The 19,443-nt window shown below is 36.4% G+C and overlaps 1 protein-coding gene and 2 non-coding genes across 6 annotated transcripts; all 3 read left to right on the top strand.

Moving 5' to 3' along the window:
* Positions 1-1,480: 1,480 nt before the first annotated feature.
* On the top strand, positions 1,481-1,552 carry Trnaw-cca (transfer RNA tryptophan (anticodon CCA)). The gene has a single exon. It is a non-coding gene; the product is annotated as a tRNA-Trp (tRNA).
* Positions 1,553-5,257: 3,705 nt separating this feature from the next.
* Positions 5,258-5,329, top strand: Trnaw-cca (transfer RNA tryptophan (anticodon CCA)). The gene has a single exon. It is a non-coding gene; the product is annotated as a tRNA-Trp (tRNA).
* A 2,569-nt stretch (positions 5,330-7,898) lies between these two features.
* On the top strand, positions 7,899-14,061 carry LOC125647970 (uncharacterized protein C17orf98-like). 4 transcript variants are annotated; one of them, XM_056141577.1, is made up of 4 exons: positions 7,899-8,030; positions 9,063-9,338; positions 12,668-12,767; positions 13,287-14,061. In XM_056141577.1, the coding sequence occupies exons 2-4, from the start codon at positions 9,075-9,077 to the stop codon at positions 13,442-13,444; spliced, it is 522 nt and encodes a 173-aa protein (XP_055997552.1). In that variant the 5' UTR covers positions 7,899-8,030; positions 9,063-9,074; the 3' UTR covers positions 13,445-14,061. The 4 variants fall into 4 exon arrangements, with proteins under 4 accessions (XP_055997552.1, XP_055997553.1, XP_048730801.1 ...); XM_056141578.1 differs by having other exon boundaries at positions 7,901-8,241; XM_048874844.2 differs by having other exon boundaries at positions 7,978-8,818.
* The last annotated feature ends 5,382 nt before the right edge of the window (positions 14,062-19,443 follow it).

The raw sequence follows: 19,443 nt of genomic DNA, 5'->3' as shown, positions 1-19,443 counted from the left end.
CGGGTTCATGGTATAATCTCTTCCCACCATCTCTTCTAATGGGATTAAAAATACATTTTTTTTTGGAAGTTGGAGAACACATATACTTCATATCCATGACAAAGCATGTAACCGATTTGATATTTTAAGAATGTTAAAGCATGCAGTCAAAAGGAATGCATTGATGAAAAACTAATTTTTCTTATGTTCGACCCATCCTTGAATATTCAGATATTGTTTGGGATAATTGTACGGAAGAGATGCTAATTCACTGAAAGACGTGCAAGTTGCAGCAGCACGAATAATAACAGGTTTAAGGACAAATTAATCTACATCAATACTATATAACGAGCTTGGATGGGATACCTTAGCTATAAGAAGAAAAATGCATAAACGTGTGTAATTCTACAAAATAGTTCATGGGCTAGCTCCCCAATATTTGCAAGATTTACTACAGCCATGTATTTTACCTTCTAATTCTTATTCTTTAAGAAATCAGGACACTCTAAAATTTAATATTCCGTTAGCGAAAACATCTTCATTTATGAATACTTTGATACCTTCAATTATAAAGTTGTGGAATGACCTACCTTTTAATATTCGAAGTCGTCCCACTTCAAATATCATCCTTCAAGTGTGGCATAAAAAGTATTTATTCTTTTAAATCCACTGAAGACTTATTACAACTATAGCAATCGTAGATCAAATATACTGCATTCTCTATTGCGAAATAAAGCTTGTAATCTTAATGCTGATTTGGTATTTAATTGCTTTCTTAGGGAAAATGCATGCTAATTGTGACATGTGTTAAAATAGTTCTGAAACAATACTTCACTTTTATTTGAAGTGTCCAAAATATTGTATACAAAGACAAAGACTGATACAAATACCATTACCTTTATTTTTAGAACTCATTTTGAATGGTGACAATAACCTTAGTTTTAACAAAATGTTTCAATTTTCAAAATTGTACATCAACTTATCTTGTCTACAAATAAATTTGTTTAATTCATTTCATTCTCATACCATGCAACCAACCTCTTTATATTATTCTCTTTTTTATAGTAATTTTTTATATTCATACCCAAATTACTCTTGTCAGTCATACAATAAGTTGTAAATTATTATACTTTGAAACATTATTAATCTTTATCATATTCCTGTTACCGAACAGTTTCATTGTTATTATTCATCTGTAATTATACAAACATGTAATCAAACCTATCTGTATGACCTTGACTATGTACTTTTATGGAGAATCCTTATATAGGCAGTACTTGTTGTCTAATCCATTTATGTTTATACATGATAGAATATTGTTTGAATTAAAGTACACTCCGTTATATCGAATCACCGAGCATGTTGATGACCCGCCATATATACTAGAAGTGTTTGGTCTATTATTGATCTGTTGATTTCAACTTGGCCGATATACATGATGGATGTTTATACGTACTAAGAGGCGTGTGCTATTTCATCACCTATTTAAAGTGATTAACAAGACTCCGTGGCGCAACGGTAGCGCGTCTGACTCCAGATCAGAAGGTTGCGTGTTCGAATCACGTCGGGGTCATTATTCTTTTGAGGTCGTATCACGCATGTGAAATGGTGTTGTATTTCATTTTTATGCTTCGGAACGAAGACTTGGTGTTCTGTCCCTGTGTGTGACTAAATGTAGAAAGAAAACATTAAATAACTATATTTTCCGGGTGGTCATTGTCAGACATGTGAAAATGTCAAATGGTTAGGGAACCAAACGTTTAGTTTGATATGTTTCTCGCTCTTGTTGAAAGGTGTATCCTAATAGACAAAAGAAACAAAATCCATAGTTCTGTACGAACCTGTATGAAAGGTAAACATAACTTAGTCATCAATCTTATAACACCTATAAGCAATACAAAACAGAGATTGGACACTCACAGACCTCTGGATACACCAGAGGTGGGGTCATGTGCTTAGGAGGAGTAAGCATCCCCTGTCAACCTGTCAAACCCGCCGACAGCCCTATATCTTGATCATATAAATGGAGTTATCTGTAGTCAAAATTAGTGTGCCAAGAACGGCCCAACAATCGATATGAAGAAAATAGGCGGATGTGACCTGTCGACAGGGGATGCGTACTCCTCCTCGGCACATGATCCCATCTCTGGTGTGTCCAGTGGTCCGTGTTTGCCCAACTATCTATTTTGTATTGTTTATAGGAGTTATGAGATTGATCACTGTTTGTTACCTTCACCTTTCATATTGTACTTTCCGATTTGTCTTGTCAATATATATATTGTATATATAGTCATGTGACTTCAAAGAAAGAATTCAAAATGTTGAATCAGTTAAAGAATTTAAAATTTCCACTAAAACACGGAATCCAAAATTTCAACTGAGAGACAGATTTCAAAAAGGAATGCAAGATTTCAATTTTAAAAAAGTATCTCAGCTGTTACTCTCTTTAAGAATTGAACTTAGTGTATACAAATCTTCCCAACGCATCTACTATTCTAACAGGTACAAAATGAATACTTCCCTTGCAGTTAAAGATGTTCTTTCCTCTTCCCACGGTCTCTTCTGATTGGATGAAAATATGTATTTTTAGATTACATTTACCACACAATAGTCGGATAGATATGACCAAGGGTCCGTGTTTGTCAGCTCTCTCGATTTCGAGAGATATACCAGAGGTGGGCCAGATGTCTAGGAATAAGCATCTCCTGTCGATCGGCCATATCCGTCAGGAGCCCTATATCTTCTTCAAATAGATGGAGTGATCCGTAATCAGAATCAGAGTGTCAAGAACGACCTAACAATTGGTATGAAACACGTCAGACAGTATTTGACCCAATTTCAGGTCGTATTGGCAAACTAGATCGTTATAACGATCACGGAATTTTCAAAATGCTGACTTTTAAGAGACTATAGAAATTTCGGAGGCATCAAGTTGTTTGTCAGTAGTCTGCCTTGATTGAAAAACTAATCATCCGTAGAACAAGCTCTTGTGTAACGTATTAATTGAAAGTGATAAACACCATACGCAGGTCATTTATGGAAATACATTAGAGTAGGACACTTTTCATGGCATTATCCTGTTATTTACGTCGCGAATCAAATAAGTTTGACGTTGTTGACGTTAACGTCAATTTCATCTCTGTACATGTTTACGACTACTGTATTACACTTTCTACCTTAAATTCACAAATTTCGACTACTTTCATTTTGGGTCCGTGAGACTTGTATTAATTTATTCCGTACAAAACAATCATAACAAATATAGAGGTGAAGCAAATAACAGGAGTAAATAGCGACGCAAGTTCTTTATATGTACTCGAAACATCTCGGAAATTATTTGCGTCGCGAAGCAAATAACAGGAGTATATATATACCGAGGCAGTTCATTCTAAATAGTACTTCAAGGGGAAGATTTCCCCGGAAAAGGGTTTCTTTGGGTGAGAAACATATAAAAATGGGGCTTGGTATTTGGGGGGGGGGGGAACAAGTTAAAAGAGACACCAAATCAAGAAAATATCACGTTTTTGTACAAAGCGAAGCAAATAACAGGAGTAAATAGTGACGCAAGTTCTTTAAATGTACTCGACACCTTGGAAATTATTTGCTTCGCGAAGCAAATAACAGGAGTAAATAGCGACGCAAGTTCTTTAAATGTACTCAAAATTTTGGAATTTATTTGCTTCGCGAATCAAATAACAGGAGTATATATATACTGAGACTGTTCATTCTAAATAGCACTTCAAGGGGAAGATTTTCCCAGAAAAGGGTTTCTTTGGGTGAGAAACATATAAAAATGGGGCTTGGTATTTTAGGGGGGAACAAGTTAAAAGAGACACCAAATCAAGAAAATAGCACGTTTTTGTACAAAGCGAAGCAAATAACAGGAGTAAATAGCGACGCAAGTTCTTTAAATGTACTCGACACCTCGGAAATTATTTGCTTCGCGAAGCAAATAACAGGAGTAAATAGCGACGCAATTTTTTAAAAGTACTCAAAACCTTGGAATTTATTTCCTTCACAACTCTAATTTAAAGGGAGAGCGCAAGAAAGATGAAGAAAAATACAAATGAAAGAGTTTCATACTATTAACTTACATTTATTCCGTTTTTACACAAGCACTATTCATACTAAAGTGCGTGTTTTACTTCTACAGAAGAATTAAGTACATCCGTGTTTTATCATATTGAATAACTTTTACGGAATAAACCGTACTATGTAAATGTTGCTTATTCCGTATATTCATATCGAATGTAATATAAAATAAAATTGGTCTTGATCCGTTCATCAAATGCGTGTTTTACTTCTACATGAAATTAAGTACATCCATGTTTAATTGTATTGAATAATTTTAACGGAATAAATCGTTGATATTAGTAAATATTACTTTATTCCGTATATTCATATCAAGAATTTAGGCGAATTTCATACAAAATAAAATTGTCCTTGATCCGCGCAACAAGTGCGTGTTTTACTTCTACATAAGAATTAAGTACATCCATGTTTTATAGAATTGAATAATTTTACGGAATAAATCTGTACTATTATGTAAATGTTACTTTATTCCGTATCGAGGAATTATGCGGATTTAATACAAAATGAAATTGACCTTGATCAGCGCATCAAGACAGGTTTTCGTCCAATGCAACAATAGTCACCATTCTCAAGTCTATCCCTTCGTGAGAAGTATTCAACGGATACAAAACATTAATACAGAACCAAAAGTTTAAATGACAAATACATTTTAATAACAATAAACGAGTATGCTTATAGAAGACACATTTCTTTACTAAATTTACATTACTGTGAAAAATAGCGACCAGAAAGCAGTGGTCAATAATGGGTTTACCTAAAACCCAGCTTTACAAATTACATACGAATAGCATTGCTGTTTTCCCATATTATGTATATATATTTACGGAATAAAGGCAAGTACTTTTAAAGATGGATATAAAATGTAAAAGTAATATAACAAGTGAGGTACATTAAGTATATCATTAAGTATATCAGAAGTAAAAGAGGGCCACAATCCCTATAAAATGTTTAGGATTGTGATAAACACGCACAGAGATGAAATTGACGTTAACGTCAACAACGTCAAACTTATTTGATTCGCGAAGTAAATAACAGGATAATGCCCTTTTCATAAAGCGTTAAAAATGTCTCATTTATAGCACATTGCCATTTCTTGATTTTATTTTGTCCTTTACTATATCTGTATTTATCTTTGTGTTTTACGTAGAGGTAAAAAAAATATAGATATAACAGGTGTAGGAAATATGACTCCGTGGCGCAACGGTAGCGCGTCTGACTCCAGATCAGAAGGTTGCGTGTTCGAATCACGTCGGGGTCAGTGTTTATTTTTAGTTCATTGTAATATTATTTCTATACTCTCGGAATGAAGACTTGACTAGCTGTTTGTTTGTCTGTCCGTAATTTTCTAAAGAAAGATAAACTATTTCCAAATTGAGCATAGTAGACATGAAGTACTAAAGTAAACAATGACTCCATAATATTACATTCCTCGTAAGATTTTATTTGCTTGAAATGATGATATATTAAATCCCAGATTTCAAATATTGTTCCTTGTTTATTCAAGTGTTCTTTCAAACTAATTACTTCCCCTTAATGGAATATGATTTCCTGAATGTATATAAAGCTTTATACGCCCAAAACATGTATGCACTAAATATAAAGTTCATCGTATTTTGCATCAAATGAAAATATAAATTTTAATAATATTTCTGCTGTCCTTTTATCTAAATGCTTATGATAGCCGGTTAGCTCTATGGGTTACCATGGAAACAAATTTGTAGATTGCAGGAAATTGTCAAGTTATCAAATTCAAACAATTTTCTTTGGAATATCATTAATGTTACTCGATTGATTCAATACTTTTTCTCAAAATATTCAGCAACGTAATTCTCATTTCATTGTAACGACAAAGTCCTTGACTATAATGTATCCTATTGGAAAAAGTGGTAGGGTTTTATTTTATCTTACCTAATCACAAGACCTAATGAGGTGGTCACATTGGTTTGATTCTTACCCTTTCCAAGATGCTGTTTCGTTCTATACCGTTTAACGTCCCTCTGCTGACTTTTTCATCATTGTCATTATCACCATCAATTATATATGTACATGTATGAAAGGTGAAGAAAACGAACAGTGATCAATCTCGTAACTTCTATAAGCAAAATAAAATAGATAGTTGGGTAAACACAGACCTCTGGACACACCAGAGGTGGGATCAGATGCCTTGGAGGAGTAAGCATCCCCTGTAGACCGGTCACACTCGCCGTGAGCACCATATCTTAATCAGGTTAACGGAGTTATCCGTAGTCAAAATCAGTGTGCCAAGAACGGTCAAACAATCGGTATGAAACACGTCAAGACAGCATTTGACCCAATGAAAGGTTGTATTGACAAACTAGATCGTTATAACGACCATACAATTTGCGAAATACTGACTTCAATCGAGATTGTTGAAACCCCTGTACCATCAACTTGTTTGTCAGTAGCTTGCCTCGATTTAAAAAATGACTATATGCAGAACAAGCTCTTGCGTATCGAATCAGTTGAGAGATATAAACACCATATACAGGTGATAATAGAATATTGCTACATAAAGATGGGAAGTTGACAATGGAGAAGCTGAAATCATCCCGTTCGGCATACTGTTGAGTTGTCAGTTTGCCGTTAATGTCTACTTTCAATAAAATATCTAAGTATGAAGCATAAGTGGACGACTCTGTGGTGTTTTTTATTTTTTATTTCGAACTCACAGAGATATATCGAATTGACATATGAATGAAAGTTATCAATGTTAATAGACAAAATTTCATCGATATACATGTATCTAAATGTCGAATTGAAGGCCAGAGCAAGAGATTTCTTCTCGCGTATAAGTTTTTGAATAAATTCATACGAATATAGAAACAGGTCAGCTAACAAAGGAGCACAATTCGTGCTCATGGGAATTCCAACATTGAACACACAGTCTCAGTATTTCTCTATTTATCACTTGCTTCTTTTACTCCGCTACTGAAAGGTGAAGATAACGAACAGTGATCAATCTCATAACTCCCATAAGCAATACAAAATAGATATTTGGGCAAACATGGACCCCTGGACACACCAGGAGTGGGATCAGTTGCTTAGGAGGAGTAAGCAGCCCCTGTCAACCGGTCACACCCGCCTTGAGCCCTATATCCTGATCAGGTAAAGGAGTTATCCGTAGTCAAAATCAGTGTGCCAAGAACGGCCTAACAATCGGTATGAAACACGTCAGACAGCATTTAACCCAATGATAGGTTGTATTGACGAACTAGATCGTTATAACGACCATAGAATTTGCGAAATGCTGACTGCAATCGAGACTGTTGAAACCCCTGTACCATCAACTTGTTTGTCAGTACTGAGTGATTGTTAGTTGACGTAATGCATTTTTCACTACAATTTCACATCAAATGTCTATGGCTATTTTGTCCGTGGGATCATTTCCAGACATGTGAAAAACGTCATGTGGTCTTGTTTACTAATAGTTAACTGGGCATTAATAATAAATCTTATCTTGCATATTGCCATTTATCATCTATCGTAAATTATGAATATCTCACATATATCGGTTATCAATTTGAAGTCACTTTGTCATTCATAAGAAAGCATGTTTGATTAAATGACAATTGCATTTGGTAAATATCTTGCATGAATCAGTTATCATTGTCATTGACGTGACCTATTCTTTATGAATCAGTTATCATTGTCATTGACGTGACCTATTCTTTATGAATCAGTTATCATAGTCATTGACGTGACCTATTCTTTATGATTGAATTATCATTGTCATTGACGTGACCTATTCTTTATGAATCAGTTATCATTGTCATTGACGTGACCTACCATTGTCATTGACGTGACCTATTCTTTAGGATTAAATTATCATTTGCCTTTGATCTGAATACTTTACATATATGGATTATCAATTTCACTGAATGGACTCGTTCCGCCGATAAACTCTAGATTATTGTGAAATTGCACTCTATGATTTCTGGGTGGGTTTTTTTTTTTTTTTGTTTTTTTTTTTGTTGTTTTTTTTTTTCTTTTTTTTTTTTTTTTTTTTTTTTTTGCTATGTTATGATACTGATATCGTGTGAACAAGGCGTACTTTAATGCATATTAATGTGTGAACTAAGAGCACATCGATGCTCTATATCGCGTGAACTAGTGGAGACACAGGCTGTGGACTGCGTTTGAATTATATAGGTACCTGAACCGTTGGGCGCTGAAGTGTAAAATAGTGTAAAATATATCTATATACTTAAATTTCACTAAACACAATTAAAACAGGCTTGTATGTCTTTGGATGGAAGTGTGTGTTTGGTGTTTGAAATGCCTTGTGATAATAAACAAGCCCATGTTGTATACTCTTGTTTAAAGAGCGCGGGAGTGCGGAATTAGATATTATCGATACTCATTCCCCGTGTGTGCTTATCAACCCAAAAGATGTGTGACTTTTATCTCACAAACCCTTGAAGAAGTTTTCTTGTGATAACTGGCGATTAAATGTAAATTAAACAAACTAAGAAATAGAATCCACAAAAAGATTTAAATACTAGTGCGTGGATGGACGCGCTACCCTGAGCACCCCAGATCTGTCCACATTAAACGTCATTGTTCGAAGTTTTGAACGGCTTAAATCCCCCTAAAGGCCCCCAAACAGTAGGATTTAAAACACAGATGATCTAAACTAAACTTCAACTAAATTTAAAAGAATTATTTTGATTGGAAGCCTGACGTCTCGAGGTGAGCGTCCCGAGAGTTTACACTCATAGCAACCAAGGTAAGTGAAGCGACAACTAATTAAGGAAATTCGGGTTTCGTGTAAATAAAGTGTTCACAGGCAATCTTAAACAAGGTTAATTCATATTTGAGTTGAATGAATAAAGATTACATAAAATATTAATGCCTTCGCTAGCTTTATGACAGGCGGGTCGATTTACCTGCTACCGTTACAGAGCGGATTGATCTCGTAGATTGCAGGATTATCACCTGTATAAAACGACTCCATACAATATCTTTGGCAGGTTCCTCCAATCATGCCGTCCAGTTCAGCCTCAGAGAAAGGTAGGGAGAATAAGATTTACCGCACCCCCTCCACCCCACCCCCGGACGCTCTCCTGGAGAAAGAGAAGGGCTTCGTTCTGGACTGTGGAGCTGTCAGTAGTATTTCCACTGACTATTCCAAGACCAACCCTAAACTGGGACCCGTCATCCCGCCCTACAACTCCCAGAAGGACAAGCATGTGGACGAGTACTATGAGTTTATCGGAGTAGATGAGACTTTGGAGAAGACAGGCCAGGTAAGAATTGTTTGGGAAAAGTTGTATGTTGATACAAATTCAGTATATGTTATAGGTACTGTGTACACACTGTCCTCATGTGAAATCATTCAGTATATGTTATAGGTACTGTGTACACACTGTCCTCATATGAAATCATTCAGTATATGTTATAGGTACTATGTACATACTGCCCTCATATGAAATCATTCAGTATATGTTATAGGTACTATGTACACACTGCCCTCATGTGAAATCATTCAGTATATGTTATAGGTATTGTGTACACACTGCCCTCATGTGAAATCATTCAGTATATGTTATAGGTATTGTGTACATACTGCCCTCATGTGAAATCATTCAGTATATGTTATAGGTATTGTGTACATACTGTCCTCATGTGAAATCATTCAGTATATGTTATAGGTATTATGTACATACTGTCCTCATGTGAAATCATTCAGTATATGTTATAGGTACTATGTACACACTGTCCTCATGTGAAATCATTCAGTATATGTTATAGGTACTATGTACATACTGTCCTCATGTGAAATCATTCAGTATATGTTATAGGTACTATGTACATACTGCCCTCATGTGAAATCATTCAGTGTATGTTATAGGTACTATGTACATACTGTCCTCATGTGAAATCATTCAGTATATGTTAAAGGTATTGTGTACATACTGTCCTCGTGTGAAATCATTTGAGGTTCATTTCATTCTCTCTTCCAAGGAGAATCTGGGTTAGGTACAGTATGTTTTATGTGTACTGGGATAAGAAACGATTCAGAGATACCGTTCATGCACTGTGTTTACATACATGTACAGTCGTGTGTGTGTGGGGGGGGGGGACAACACACATAGTTCCTTGTTTTTCCTAAACTGAAACTGAAACAATTACATAGATAGCTGTGATGTAATGCTACACTTCAATTTTCTGTGTCAGGCCATGAAGTTAGAAATGTGACAAATTTTCTGTTTTAGTCCATGGTTTACTGAAGTCAGAAATGTGACAAATTTCCATCGGGATGATATAAATCTACTGTCACCTTCATTAAACATTTTCTGACAGGTCAGCCCAATTCATGAGATTGCAATAAATGTGTTTATAACATTAATTTCCTTATATTTTTTATATTTATTTATTTATTCACCAATCAAGGGCCCTCAGGGGGCATATACAAATTAACAATTAAACATTATAACTACATGATACAATTTACACATGTGTACCATATACACGTTAAGGGTTTCAACATTGACATAGGTATTGAATTCTCATCACAATACTGATTGGAAATGTACTGTACAATAAGTGTGCTATATGGGAAGTAAAGTAAAACAATATTATAAAATGTTGTCACAAACACAGAGGGTACCAAGGGACGGTGCCTGAGCCAAGTCTATCAGACTGGCAGTCTTGTACCCTAAGTGTTTAAGACAGCTTATTTATAGTATACACAAAAATAAATACATGATACGACAATATGTCCACATGCATACCATATACAGATGTTATATATTCAAGACAGCTTACATGAGTATTGTATACAATTAAATAGAACTACACAATACGATAAACAGATGTATACCATTTCTACATTGATGTTGGTCTTGAGTTGGCTTATAGTACTGATTGAAAATGCGATGTACAACAAGGATGTTTCATGGGTAGGAAAATAAAACAATATTATAAAATGTCACGAATACAGGGGGTACCAAGGGACGGTGCCTTTGCCAAGTCAATCAGACTGGCAGTCTTGTACCCCAAGTATTCGAGACAGCTAGCTTATTTATAGATGTGTTTATTTGAAAAAGTGATAAGGAGTAAATTATACATACAAGTATAGTTACTTATATATTCTATTTGAAAACAACAAAGTCTTTCGATATTGAACTTCGTGCAGTTTGATATATTGATATGTACAATCGATAAGATATGAACTTCTAGAGACAAAATCCAATGAATGGATGATTTCCTATCATGCTTTTTGAGATCAATATAAACTCCTGTTAAGACAGAAGGGGGTGCATACATTTCTGTATCGTGACACAAATCCCTCACCGCAGTCCTGGTGACGGAGCAGGACAGGGCATTAATAGAGTAAACACCCTTCATAATATTGAGTGATAAAATTCGTCGAGAGTCTCTCAAATGAAAACGATACAAAACTAAAATGTCATAAACGATAAGGTACTCCGCCGGTATTACGGACTGGAGGCGATAAAATGAAAATTAAGTGTAATAAGATCGGGCTCAATCAATCCTGTAAGTGGTGGTTGTGGTCGTCGAATTTATAGCTTTGTTGAAATGAATACCATGCTGATGATTTGATAGGGTGTCTGTTAACAAAAGGAAGGGCAATTTTGAAATATTTGATCTACATTTATTTATTTCAGCACAGACTGTATATAAATTCTGTACATAATGTATTTCAGCACAGATTTAATATGTTGTCTTGGTGTTGATAATTAAATCAAGCTGTTGTGTTTCTGTGGTATATGTAGCTGTATGGCCCTCTATAGATCTAGATGAGGAAATCAACGTCACTATGTACACAATGTAAGAAAATAAATCAATTAAAATCAAGTTGATGGGGTTTTCATCATGCACGTGTAAAAAAAAAAAATATATGCAGTCAGCGCACAAAACTCGTTACTGGAGAAAAAGATTCATTAATTTAGAAAAACCTATAATTCTGGACTTGATGCATTGCATTCTGAATACGAATATATCCAAGATACGATCCCACAATACGTGCATCTCCTATCATGAATCCAAACATGGGGGCAGTTGGCACCAGCTCCAGATCCGCCACTGCAAGTAAAACATGTCTCTGGAAGCCATGGGAAACGATAGTTAATAAGCTTATTGTGGACTTTTTCTGCTTTAAGCAAAATATACCCCTACATCGATTATTCTCCACTTACCATTTTGACAGTATACCCCCCCCCCCCCCACACACACACACACACATTCAAACACAAACACACACACACACACACATTCAAACACAAACACCTCCAGGAACCAGATCAGTGGTCGACATGGTCGGATATTGAACTGTGATCGGCACCGATCAGTCTGTTGATTTTGTGTTCTTTATCATGTACACTTCGATGCTGATTTCACAAATCGATACATCATTGGCCCTAACTCAGTTGGGATCCTATAGATTTACTGCAATCCCATAACTCGTTATATTTTGTGAAAGAAGCTTCGTGCACGACAGTGATATGTTTTCTTATTTTCAGATAAGCTGTGATGTTTTTGTTGTTGACAATTTATGAACACAATATATTGATATCCATTTGACTATTTGTTTTTTCTCCCTAACTTCCAGAACGAGGGCGGTACCTCGATAGAGGGTCCGGTATCTGACTACTTTCACGACAAGGGGACAGGGTTCCAGTACCTTTCTCTGAGGAACCAGTTTGGCGCTGGTAAAACAAACTCAAACAAACTCTCTCTCTCTCTCTCTCTCTCTCTCTCTCTCTCTCTCTCTCCACATAATGTATTGGAGTGTATAATTGATCAATGTTGACAAGATCTTGTGGTTTCTGGAATTGATTTTCAAATTGATAGTTCTTTGTATTAACCGTTTAAGCTTATCAGCTAATTAGTACAAATAGGAATAGGAATACCATAGTAGATAGATTTACAGAGGAATATTTTACGTATGAGTCAGACAATATTTCTAAAATATCAGCTTTATTGATATCTAAACTTCATGTTACAACATGGAGACTTGTTTAAACTGCACATATTTTTATTTAGAAAAAGATTCCAAATAAAAAAAATATCAAGTGTGTTTTTCTGTTCTTTTCTTTTTAAGACATCATAATATATCACAATTCAATGAGCAATCCAATACACATGTACATGTAAAGTGATATTCATCTTCTATAAAGTTGAAAAACACGAAACATTTTTGATAATCAAATGATGTTTGCCACGTGCAGGTCATTCCGGGGAAACCACAGACGGACACGCCCAGTTCATGCAGGGAGTCCAACCCGTCATCGGGTACAACGGAAAGTTTGGTTATCGTAGAAACACCCCGTGGCTCCGGAAAGATCCGTCACCCTTCGGAACCGGAAGTAGATCAGCCACACATTGATAGCGGCCTTAAATTGAAAATCTGTGATTTTGTGTAAATATGTTCCATACTTTCATTGAAAAGCACAATTTATTTCATGTGTGTTTTGTAATCAGTGGCATATTTTGTTTGTTTGTGAAAATACAAGTAAACTAGTATTATTAACTATATTCGTGATCTGACTTTTATTGAAAAGTTTGCTACAAGAGTCAACAAAATTTACTTTTGAATGTAAAACAATGCTCGGAATGAAACATTCTTTTAAGGTAGGGTACATTTGCATGCACAGTGCAAGGTGTCTTATGCTTAATGAAACTTACCTGTAAATCGGTGGTGACTTTTTATACTTACATGTTAGTTCGAATGTTAATGCTTGTAATATTAAGTAGTAATACGTCACGAATTAGTACATCACTGTGTTAAAAAACTTTTAAAGATTAATCTGGATATGTTTTTCTAACTCTGTCTGTTGGGACGGAAAATGAGTTATCGTTTACTGAATAAAAGGATGATTACATGTATATGATATGGTGTATCTCCAGCGTACAATGTAACGGAGTCTACATAGGGAGAAGTGGTGTTGCTTGTCAACAAAATATCTGTATAACTACATGATCATTAAAGATATACTGACCGTCCATCTCAGTTCTCTGTATAATGGAAGTTTTGTTCCATGCATCTCATTGTGTCTTAATGTATGTTGAAACTTCTTTTTTAGTTTCTTCTCTCCCCCTGGAGAATAGGGCCTCATGTTGAGACTCGCTGAGTATAAAAAGAAAGTTTATAAAAATCATTCTAAAGTTTCACGTGTTCTCTCTCTCTCTCTCTCTCTCTCTCTCTCTCTCTCTCTCTCTCTCTCTCTCTCTGTGTGTGTGTGTGTGTGAATTCTGCTCCATTTCTTAATTCAACGACGCCGCAGAGATCATGTGGTGACGTCATATTTCTCCACACACACGTTACCTACTCTAGAAGGCAACGGAGCCCAGGACCGAAAAATTCCTATACTTATTGCTAGTATATTAACATAGATTTTCCTTCAGTTTCAGTTGTAAGTCCTAAGTATAGGTTCTGTCTCTGGAAAAAAACCACATGGGATGGATGATATTCTGTCCTAGACGCTAGATGGGACACAAACAGGACATCAGAGCCCTCCGAACGGCTACATAGAGTACCCCGACGGAGTTCGGAGATGGAGAGAAGGATGTACGCATTGGCAATGTACGTGCATCCACAGTGCAATGCTCGCCAAATACAATTTTTGTTTTGAAAATGTAATTTTACATAGGGCTCGGTCAGCGTGTTTCGGCTGGCAATATGTTCCAAGGGAGTTATCTTTCTTTACATAGTACTCAAGGCATTTTGCTCGAAGCTCCGGCTCTACCACGAGTTATCGTTCTTGTCTCATCTATGGTCACCAAGATATCTCCATACTTCAATTGATACCCCGATTTAAATAAAAAAAAAAAGTGATGATCTCAGACCACCAGCCATTATGAGAAATGACTGTCTGTAATTATAAATATTAAAGGTTCTATGTCACATCTGCTGCAATGTAATATACCGACAGTCCACGTAACAATGCCACCTTCCCTGAAAGTCAATTATAAATGTCAAGTAACGTATTCCCAGTCTGCCGTGCGTTTATTTGACATTAGTTGCGTAATTTGGCGATCATAACGGCATTAGATCGGTTTATAACAATGACCGATCGTGGTGGAGTCCGATCAGGGAAATTGACACGGGCGCTCGCTCTGCGGGTACCTGCTGATCGTTAACGGAGTTTTAGGCCAGCTTAGAAAGTGACAGAGGCTCACAGGTCAAGTAAAAACGATGTTCTTCATCGTAGTCCGCTATAAGTTAGATCTAATTCATTTTTTCTTTCTTGGTTATATTATAGTAATAATTTTGTTCCTCAACACGATGACATCGATCGGTATGCTTGACCGTGTATCCCATTCCGTATTTTCGCAACAAAAATGGTAATTGGTGATTAATTACAAGCATTTAGATACATTTTTTGACCAAGAAATAGATAGGGTTCACGGCAAGCATGACCATTCAACATAGGATGTTTCTACTCTCGGGCACCTGATCTCACCTCTGATGTGTCCAGTACTCTCGGGCACCTGATCCCACCTCTGATGTGTCCAGGGGGTCCTTATGTCCTTATTTGCCCTACTCTTTGTAGGAATTATTAGATTGACCAATGTTTGTTATCTTCACTTTTTCATCCTAGTGGTTTTTCTCTCTTTTATCTTAATGATTTTTTTCTCTCTCTCTTTATAACCATATTTCAAATTCTGAAATCATTTCATTTGCGTAAGTAGTAGTTTTAGAATAGTAACCCCCCCCCCCTTCCCGGCTGAATGCGTTCTATTATATAACTATCGTCGCAGACGCGTAAAAACTGGAGGGGGGCGGGTGCGATGCAATGCATATAATCGGGAGGGGGTGCCCTAATCCCTATGGAAAATTATGGCCTGATCCAGCATAATAAATAAATAAAATTTATATATCGCCTTACATAAAACAAATTACTCTGTGGTACTTTACAAGGGCAGAGATGAGGAATGCAACTATAAAACACAATTAAATGAAATTAAATGACAGTATGATATAAAATCTTACATCTGTTAAAATTATCAAAATAAAACATTATTATTAAGATCGATAGCTAAAGGTGTTTTTTGTTGTTGTTTTTTTTTTTTTTTTTTTTTGTTGGTTGTACAGAACTATGCAAAGCATGTACATGTAAAAAATGCTCTAAATGTTTTAGGACGGTACGTTAAAAATACAAAGATCAAACTCTCTGAACAATAGACACACTTAGAATACCAGATTTCTAAAACAGCATGGAAAAAATAATAAAAGCTAAAACACTATTGGCATAAATGTTCTAGGGAAAAAATAATGAATACACATAAAAACAAAATCACAGATCACACATTAAAAGCAAGACGAAATAGGTGGGTCTTTTAAAAATCTCTTTTAAAACAGTCGAGTCTCTGTACATCTCTAAGTCCATTTGGCAGACCGTTCCAATCCTAAGTGTCCAAAGCATCTTGAATAGTGGCGGGCGCTCAACGTGTAATTTAATTCTAGAGACTTTTGTTCCAAGCTGAACATTCACAGGGGCTAAGCTGAACATTCACAGGGACTAAGCTGAACATTCACAGGGACTAAGCTGAACATTCACAGGGGCTAAGCTGAACATTCACAGGGGCTAAGCTGAACATTCACAGGGGCTAAGCTGAACATTCACAGGGACTAAGCTGAACATTCACAGGGGCTAAGCTGAACATTCACAGGGGCTAAGCTGAACATTCACAGGGACTAAGCTGAACATTCACAGGGGCTAAGCTGAACATTCACAGGGGCCTGAACTCTGTGATACCTTATAATATCAATAACTCGTCACACAAAATAAATTTACGTACGTTTTGCACACGTGATACAAAAATTATATACATACTATTTAAATGTCCCCAGATTCTTCCATTAATTCATGTAAAGTAGCAAACATTTTGTAGTTCAGCTATAAAAAACAAACTATTGCACAGAAGTAAAAGATACTTAAATCAGACAGTAGAAAACTTCGAGCATTAGTTTTACATACAGAAAAGTAATGATGTATGTAGCTTCTTGCTTTCGTAAATCAATATTTTGTTCGAATAAATCATAATTAAGTACGCATTGTACCTTAATTTGGTATGAATTATATTGATATAGTATTTTCCAGTTTCGGTGGATTTGTAATTCTTTACTACAGAATCTATTGATTCAGGTGGCTTCTATTGTTTCTGTCTTCAGTTTTCTAGCAGCGTGCGGTACGAATGGCCTGTTTAATACCTCTAACCTACATTTTGGAATAATATATTCATCTTAGTTACCGAATGTTAGCTTGTTTGCTAGGGATGATTTCTCGTAATAACAAGGTACTCAGGCTGTATCAATTTTGAACTTAATGGTCAGTTTTGTTAAACAATGCCGATTTTTTAAAAGTCTCTATCCTACCAGTAACGCTTTTAGTGGTGGTAAATTGTACTTTTTCGGGTTTTTGTACCATATATAAAGAACAGTTTTTTTTATTGTTGTTATTAGTGGTGGTGGTGATGATGGTGGTGGTGGGAGGGGGGTTACTACCACCTACCCATTAAAACTTTTGTACGAAAGAATTCTTTTTAAGGAGTCCAATATTCTATTGAACAGCGTAGAATAATATCGGTATATTTCTCAGAACTGTTAAGGATTTATTAAAATAAATATATCCAGATGAGGATGGACTGATGCACTCTTCACGCAGTGAAAGAATGATATTAGGAGGTGCTGAACTGCCTGCTTATATTGGGAGACACAGAACTGCCTGCTTATATTGGGAGGCACAGAACTGCCTGCTTATATTGGGAGGCACAGAACTGCCTGCTTATATTGGGAGGCACAGAACTGCCTGCTTATATTGAGAGGCACAGAACTGCCTGCTTATATTGGGAGGCGCTGAACTTCCTGTTTATATTGGGAGGTGCTGAACTTCCTGCTTATATTGGGAAACACAAAACTGCCTGCTTATATTGGGAGGCACAGAACTGCTTGCTTATATTGGGAGGCACAGAACTGCTTGCTTAAATTATATTGGAAGGCACTGAACTGATTGCTTAGAACTGCCCGTTTTCGGAAGGGAGATGTTGGCAAGTCAGACAGCAGGGAAGATGTGTAATCCTGGACCACCCAGCGCTTCAACACATACATAAAATATATGAGGACATATTCCATCGCTATACTGCTCTAGGAGCTATCCCGGTGCTTTAGAGTTACCATTAATCGTGCATGCTACACCATCGTCTCTCACAATATATCACACAAAAAATATAACTCTTTTCAAATAGTGCTGAAATGAGTATGGGAACGAAGAAGAAAGACTGGATCCGCCACTGAAATATCGCCGTCTCCTCACTCAGGCTAGATCTCCTTGCTCTTAATCAAAATATGGCCCACATTTCTAATAATACCCCGTCTCCTCACTCAACACATGACCCACAGTTCTAATAATACCCCGTTCCCTCACTCAACACATGACCCATATTTCTAATAATACCCCGTCCCATCACTCAACACATGACCCACAGTTGTAATAATATTCCGTCCCCTCACTCAACACATGACCCATATTTCTAATAATACCCCGTCCCCTCGCTCAACACATGACCCACAGCTCTAATATTACCCCGTCTCCTGACTCAAGCTAAATATCTCCTTGTTTACACTTTACACATGACCCACAGTTTAAATAATTTCATATAATTTGACTCATACGGCTTAATTCTTTTATATGTGTAGTAGCATATATATACATGTACTGATAATGGCAATGGGCTGATAATGCCTGTTGAGATGAGGTAAAATCTGTGTCAGGTTCCGGTATACAAACGTCTGGTTTTGCAAATCTGTGTCGGGTTCCGGTATACTGTTTATTGGTTTAATAGAAAAATACAAAGATATCCGAGCAGATGAATTTCTTCAGTTTTCTAATTCTTTGAGTTTCTGCAAATATAATTTCAAAACCACGGCCACCGACTCCACGAAGCGATTGGGGAGGGGGGGGGGGTGTTAGTGGTGTAACTGTAAACCAGTGGATTTTAATGGATCGTTTTTCAATCAGGGTGGAGATATTTAAATACAGGTTAAATATCGCACTGTGTACGCCAATGCTGGACGATGTTGGTTTTTTCATTTATACGGATGATTTATCCGACCAAATGGTCAGTCAATGATCGACACGCGCTCATCACTAACCTCTCACCTGGCCGAAGCAAATATCACGGCCTCATGTGGTCAGTTTCCAGTGTCCAGACGCGGGCACCAAAAAGTCACGTTCTGTCGCGATCTCTGACCCCTGAATCACGTGTCCACGTGTAGGAGCCAAAGACTAAATTCTTCAGAAAATGTCAGACAATTTTCTAAATACCCCCAACATGAATAGAACGAAATGAAATGAATAGCATAATTAGAACAAAGAATGGATG

The sequence above is a fragment of the Ostrea edulis genome, chromosome 6 (genome assembly GCF_947568905.1).
Source record: "Ostrea edulis chromosome 6, xbOstEdul1.1, whole genome shotgun sequence".
Taxonomy (NCBI): Eukaryota; Metazoa; Mollusca; class Bivalvia; order Ostreida; family Ostreidae; genus Ostrea; species Ostrea edulis.
The sequence above is the reverse complement of the archived record's forward strand: the minus strand, read 5'-3'. Positions and strand labels throughout refer to the sequence as shown.

Bases quoted from the DNA above. Each gene is read 5' to 3' on its own strand.
- LOC125647970 (XM_056141577.1), top strand. From the start codon at position 9,075: ATGCCGTCCAGTTCAGCCTCAGAGAAAGGTAGGGAGAATAAGATTTAC. The intron at 9,339-12,667 runs GTAAGAATTGTT...CCTAACTTCCAG, and splicing joins CTTTGGAGAAGACAGGCCAG to AACGAGGGCGGTACCTCGAT. The intron at 12,768-13,286 runs GTAAAACAAACT...TGCCACGTGCAG, and splicing joins GAGGAACCAGTTTGGCGCTG to GTCATTCCGGGGAAACCACA.